The sequence below is a fragment of the Carassius auratus genome, chromosome 1, assembly GCF_003368295.1.
Source record: "Carassius auratus strain Wakin chromosome 1, ASM336829v1, whole genome shotgun sequence".
NCBI lineage: Eukaryota > Metazoa > Chordata > Actinopteri > Cypriniformes > Cyprinidae > Carassius > Carassius auratus.
The window spans coordinates 33,179,034-33,186,359 of record NC_039243.1 but is presented as its reverse complement, the minus strand read 5'-3'; the positions used below and the strand labels follow the sequence as shown (position 1 = coordinate 33,186,359).

At 35.2% G+C, this 7,326-nt stretch overlaps 1 protein-coding gene across 1 annotated transcript; it reads right to left on the bottom strand.

Annotated features, from left to right (window-relative positions):
- Positions 1-36: 36 nt before the first annotated feature.
- On the bottom strand, positions 37-5,942 carry LOC113108341 (ubiquitin-conjugating enzyme E2 K-like). The gene is made up of 7 exons (XM_026271394.1): positions 5,844-5,942; positions 5,196-5,289; positions 5,038-5,096; positions 4,082-4,164; positions 3,872-3,971; positions 3,661-3,789; positions 37-1,596 (listed from the first exon to the last, which is right to left on the bottom strand). Exons 1-7 carry the CDS (start codon positions 5,904-5,906, stop codon positions 1,522-1,524), a joined length of 603 nt encoding a protein of 200 aa, XP_026127179.1. The 5' UTR covers positions 5,907-5,942; the 3' UTR covers positions 37-1,521.
- Between the last annotated feature and the right edge of the window lie 1,384 nt (positions 5,943-7,326).

Here is a 7,326-nt window from a genome sequence, read left to right as displayed (position 1 = left end):
TACGACTGTATGATTAATAATGCTGCTATTTATTCATTTTTGGGTGGTAAAGCATGAATTCTTCACACTTTTACAAAGGAACTCGCTGTATTTCCTACATGGAATTTACGTTAGGATCAGATTTTTATATTGGGAAACATTGAGTTTTAAATAGAAATAGCTGATTGATTTCATTTTGTCCCCAATTTCATATCCCAAGCGATTTACATGCGTTCTCTTAAATCTGACGCCGGCTGATGTAGAAGTCAGAGATTCACGGATAACACCAGTTTTATTTTTTCACTTTTTTTTTAATTGAAAAGAACATGACAGTTTCACAATAAATAACCATGCTTGTACGGCTCGGGGTAGGGTTTTTGTTTCTGTTGTGACTTGTAAAGGAGCTTAAAGTGACTAAAGCCAGAGCCCATGACCTGCATTTCTCCTTTGACAGACTCGTTTTTAATTCACTTCTTCGTGCAATATTGAACAAGGTGATCAGGAAGACAGTCTTTTTGTTCCATTTATGATTTTCATACAAAATATAAATCCAGCCATCAATGGTGCATTCTAGAGATGAGCAGCACTTTATCCCCTCAAAAAACTTTTGCTGTGTGTACATGAGGAATAGAAGAAGAGCAAGTAGCAAAGAAAGAATAGAAACTTAACAATTCACCCATGTAAGAAAAGAAGAGAACACTAGATAAAAACACAAAGCATTGTGTGGCAGTACTTGCTCTGAAGCATCATCATAGACTAATAACTGTTTGATTCTTGCTTCTAATATTTGTTATGTGGGAAATACAAATTATATCTGACCCTTTTAAACCTCTGCGCCAATGCCAATCTGAACGCGTCTCACCGTATTGATTGTTGCACAAAAAAGCCAATCGTTTCTCCATGTTTAATACAATGCATTCTTCTAAAAACAACAAAAACGAGGCAACTCAAGGTGTATCGGTCCATTAGCAAGTTGCAACCCTTGTGACCACCAATCCCACATCGTCCCCCGAGGGAAAAGTGAGAAACGGCAATCTTCCTATTGTTTAATATATATATATAACACTTCAAGTTTGAAACCGTGTCTGTGCTCACAACATAACACCATGTCATCTGGCTATATCTGCTACTATACAGACAGATTAGTGCAAAGGAAAGCCGAAAGAAACTCGCTAAATTCAAATAAATCACATTTGTTCATTGCAAGAGAGCATCAAATAAAAGGGGTATTATTAATCTCAGGGTCTAGTTTTTATATGCTCAAAATCCCATTCAAATAAGCATATCCCAAAACACATTTTTATGGTGTACAGAAAAAGAAAAAAACACACTTTTTTAGCATGAAATGACAGTGATAGAGGCTTGTTGGGTTTCTTTAAAAAGTAAGTGACAGCCTAAATTTAAGAGGGGGAAATGATTGTAGCAAGGCAAAAAACTGAAAGTGATGGGGGACAGACAAGATGATTCAGTGCTGACTCTTCCCCAAACATTGATTCTGAACACAGAGCAGGAGGGCTTGAGGAAAACATGAGAGCTGGAGGATCAGTTGCTTAGAAGCAGCTCTGTCGCAGTCTCCACGTCCCATGATTTCGATGACAAGGCTACTATTACTGCATTCTGTTAGAGAGAGAAACACAGAACGGAACATTTCTAAGCAAAAGTAAATTTGCTGAATGAAGATGATGCTATTAGTTCACTGAAAACTGTCAAATAACATTGTCTATTGCTCATTCAACACGGCGCCACAAATCAACTAAACTAAGCAAAATTTTCACTCTCTATCCAATAGTGCTTACAAAGTAGTAGGCATATAACATACTAACGTTCACTTTTTTTTTCAAGGAACAAATACTTTTAATTCAGCAATGATGCATTAAATTGACAGTGAATGCATCGATTATTTTACAAAAGATTTTTTATATCAAACCAACGCTGTTCGTTTTCATTTCTATACATGAAAGAATCCTGAAGTTTCCACAAAAACACTAAGTAGCACAACCATTTCCAATATGATGAGAAGTTGTTTGAGCAACAAATCAGCATATTAGAATGATATCTAAAAGATCATGAAGACTGGAGTAATGGCTGCTGAAAATGTAAACTTTTCAATTATCAAAATTTATATTTGATCAAAAATGCAGCATTGGTGAATATAAATTACTTATTTTATGAATATCGTACCAACCCCAAACTTCAGAACTGTTGTGTATTTTCTAACGTGACTAACTAAAAATATTCACCTAAATATATGGATTGCATTTCATTGTGCAATATATAAGTGAGTACCATATTTTCCGGACTATAAGTTGCACTTTTTTTCATAGTTTGGCTGGTCCTGCGACTTATAGTCAGGTGCGTCTTATTTATCAAAATTAATTTGACATGAACCAAGAGAAATGAACCAAGAGAAAACATTACCGTCTGCAGCCGCCAGAGGGCGCTCTATGCTGCTCAGTGCTCCTGTAGTCTACACTGAAAACATAGAGCGCCCTCTCGTGGCTGGAGATGGTAATGTTTTCTCTTGGTTCTAAATTAATGCGACTTATAGTCCAGTGTGACTTGCATGTTTTTTTCCTCGTCATGACGTATTTTTGGACTGATGAGACTTATATTCAGGTGCGACTTATAGTCCAAAAAATACGGTACATCTTCCAGACACTAGTTGGCAACTTTTTTGACATGAAGTGTCATTTTATTTAGTATAGGTGTACTATTTTACAACTCTGATGGCATGTGGTGATGACCCAAGAATGCATTCTTCTACCCAGGGTGAAGAATGAACACCCACCATCAGTCAAGCGCTGTTGCTTTTGGGAAGTGGCTGGTAATTTTGCCACAGTCTACAACATCTGATTACCCTTAAACACAAATGTGTTGGTTTGTAAACATAGAAAAGACACAAAATGACTCAAGTATTTATTTGATTCAGATTTTAGAGCCATTTAAAAAAAAAAAACGAAATGCAAGCTTGCTTTCAGATCTGAACCAAGTACACTCCCTACATTTTCAATAGTTTAGACATTCTTGTTTTTGAGTTGTTTTTAAATGGCATGACAGTGCACTGATATCACAGCTATTGAATACATTTATCATACATTTAAATAAAGTGGCATCAGCCACATTTTTCCCATTTTTATTTTTTCATTTTTCATATCCTTAAGCATCATATATGTGTCCCTGGAGCACAAAAGCAGTCTCTGGGGTGTATTTGCAGCAATAGCCAATGGGTCAAAATTTTTAATTTTTGTTTTATGCCAAAAATCATTAGGATAATTCATGTTCCATGAAGATATTTTGTACATTTCTTACTGTAAATATATCAAAACTTAATTTTTTGATGAGTAATATGCATTGCTAAAAACTTCATTTGAACAACTTTAAAGATGATTTTCTCAATATTTAGATTTTTTTCGCACCCTCAGATTCCAGATTTTCACATAGTTGTATCTCAGCCAATCCTAACAAATCATACATCAATGGAAAGCTTATTTATTCAGCTTTCAGATGATTTAAAAAAAATCGACACTTAAGATTGGTTTTATGTTCCAGGATCACACATGACTTCCTCACTTACCGTGTTCATGTTTCATTTATATATTATAGGCTAACCTAAGGTTGCAAAGCCCTTCTGTGTATTCGGTGCATCTGGATTTTTAACCATACGATCAGCTGTCCACTTACTTTGTCAAAGCCCATAGCACAGAGTTTGTCTATTTTGCGCGTGTACTCCGGACTGGACATGGGAGCACCAGCGTACACGTGAGACCAGAGACGAGCCGTCTGTTTGAACATTTCTGGATTCTGCTTATACTGCAAACAACAACAGTGACGTGACTGGACGGGTTGCCATGCTTTGTTTCTGCCATGTTCTCATTCAGACTTGAGCGTGTACCTGATTGGCTACCACAGCGTCTTGAGGATCATCCGGCTCTGCTGCAGCTAAAAGAGCCTGAAGTGAGAGCAGAACTGTTCGCAGAGTCATAGCAGCCGCCCTGCGCACAGGAAGTGAAGACAGAATGAGGAGGAAATGAAGAAAGAGTGCAGTATATGGCAAAAGAAATGCCTTCTACACTTGTCATGCTCATTAATTGTCAGCACTCACCACTGGTCTTTTAAAATGTCCAAACATATCGCTCCGGTAACCGAACTTATATTGGGATGCCAGATCTTAGTAATAAACCTCACCTGAAAAAGATAAAAAAATTTAAAGTCAACATTAAATCATAAACGAATCGTTTTGCTTTACTGCACATGATTTATCAGCGCATACAATGCTTGAATTGAGGGAGCATTGAATTCAAATAAAATTAAACTCTTGTATCAAACAAAAACTAAGCTTGGATTATTCCCCCGATATATAACATTATTCCCCCGATATATAACATTTTTCCCCCGATATATAACATTTTTCCCCCTTTAGTCAAGCTTTCATTAGCAAATAATTATAGTGAGTTCGTTGTTTATTTATGCACAGCCAAATTTAGAACACATTTAAGATCATGTTGTTAATAGTAGCAGCTGTTGCATAGAAAATGTTAATTACGTCAAGTGTTGGTTAAGTTTAAGTTGGAATACACTACACAACTGAACAGATGTTAAAACACTAGGCATCATACATTTCTCGTAATACACATGCAGTGTTACAGTCACAACAAATTCACACATAAACGGTTCAAAATATCTCATGTTGAAGCTAAAGTCTGTGGCCTATGCAATGTTCTATGAAAACTGATGGGCTTTGATTTTCAGACACTAGCATCAACTCATCCAAGGAACTATTGAATGGTGCAAAAGAAGACATCAACAATTTAGTAAGTGCAAGTTAATGAGGTTTAGTTAACATGGTTGTGCATCTTTGACTAAAAGCTTCCATTACGGAAAGCAAGAGCTACTATTGAAAATTCAAAATGATGTCTTATTTAGTAATCCATCAAGGGTGTGTTTCTTTGCTTGTATTGTTACCCGGAGTTCAAGGGAACTTACCACCATACCAGGTTAATTTGGCTTTTAATATCAACCATGAGAACTGATAGAAATTAAACACTAAAAACAGGGTACCTTAGGTGGGTTAAAAGGATATGTCTCAGGAATCTTGATTTCTAGCTGGTATCTGCCGCCTGTGTGGAAAAAAAAAAAAAAGCTTGTGAATCACAACACAGTCATGCATTAGAAAACATTAGCAATATAGAAAATATGATTGAGAATATTCTCACTACCTTCATATGGTGTGTCTGGAGGTCCTGCTATTTCTCCCTTTAACTCTGTGAAGTTTTCATCCACCAGATCTACTTTTATTTGATTTTTACTTGTCTGTTATAAAACAGAACAAACATAGTAACAAGGGAGGAAAGATTATTAACCCTTTTATTTTTAACAGCATTAAGAGGTGCATACGATTCCAAAACGTGATGTCTAGATAGGGTTTGAAACAGCCACACTACTGAAAACTACTTAAACAGACACTAACACATCAAACACGACCAGTAAACCAGGATTTAAAAAAGAAACACACGTTAATAAGCGACAAACACGAGTGCTAATATAACAACAACACACTCAAGAAGCGCTAGTTGAGCTAACAGGCTAACTATGACATATAACAATATAAATAAATAAATCTAGAAGCGTCTATAAATGGTTTTCAGGCAAGGACTTCGTCTCCAAACATCCAAGTAAGGGACATTTGTCAGATGTTTGACTTCAGACTCTAACAAGTACTAAAGGCCATCATCTTATGACAGATCGTGCTAACATTAGCTTAGCGGGCTAAGCTACCCGACTGGTTTCTGTGTTTTTGGCCTCAAAAAGTAATTTTGTTTGCTCTCAACGGGCTCAAAAACGTAGGAAAGTAAAGTTTTGCAAACCTCTTCGCTTTTCAGCACTTCTTTGAACTCTCGCTTGATCCTCTGCACAGCGATATTAGCCATGGCTGATCTATCTCTCTCTCTCTGTGATCATTCTGCACTGCGCAGAATCATCAGTGTATGACATCAAAGTACCGCGAGAGCAGACGGATCCTATGCAATCGAATCGCTCTCGCGGTACTTTGATGTCACACACTTTGATGTCATACACTGCTTCAAGTCGAACTCGCCTAATAATACAGAAGTTTATACGCCCAAATCACATCTGTCCAAGTGTACATCCTCAGCCCTGCACTGTTGGTATATAATTTATAATTAAAAAGTCAACAGTAAATCATATAGGACTATTAAAGGAATGTGTAGCCTACGAGCAAATAAGGTGAAAATTAATAGGTTATAAAGTAAATATTTGAATGCAACCCACATTGTAATTAAACATTAACATTAATATTATATATATATCAAATAAATGCTCCATTCTTCAAAGAATCCTGAAAAATAAAATCAACCATGGTTTCCACAAAAATATTAAGCATCACCGCTTTTTCAATGCTGATCATAAATAATAAGAAATGTTTCTTGAACAGCATTAGAATAATTTCTGAAGGATCACGTGACACTGAAGACACTTTGCATCACAGGAATAAATTACATATTAAAATAGAAGAGAGGTTAAAATAGTTATGTTAAATTATATATATATATATATATATATATATATTTTTTTTTTTTTTCAGTATTTCTATTTTTACTGTAGTTTTTGATCAAATAAATGCAGGTTGGTGACCATAAAAAAAATTAAAAAACTTACAAAAAAAAAATTATAATCCAAGCCAGAAGTATTCTCAATTAACATGAATATTTGTATTGATCTTTTGAGCCCCTGTAAGTTATATGGAATGTTTTATCTGGTGGGTGACCTGAAGAAGATTATAAATGCCCTTCTATAAATTTGGACTATCAAACAATGCATTGCAATATTTATACAACAGAGAAAATTCATTATACAATAAATCTCAGTCTAATAAAACAAATGTATCTTGGTTTAAAAACAAAACAAAAAAAAACAATAAAACTAGATTATAATAGTATTTCTCCTTCTCTCTAACATATTTACCCTCACTTAATCATCCACACAACGATATCACTCATACACAATTGACACATTATAAATTAAAGAAACAGATTTCCCTAAATAACAAGTAAGAAAAACAGACAGGAAGACTGTTTTGGTGCAAAGTGCACTTAAAATGACTTCATGTAATGTAGCATTATGTGTAAAAGAACAAGAAAATAAATAATAAAATCAGGTCAGTATCATCAGACATGTATTTTGTTGGTTTGATGTGTTGGGCAGACATTAAAGTAAATAGCAGAAGTGCAGATTCCTCCTACAAAATTACTTTCAAGTAGTTTTGCCAGTACATGATCCCTAAACATACCTGCTTATGAAAAAGTTGTATTAGTATTCAAAGGTGACATT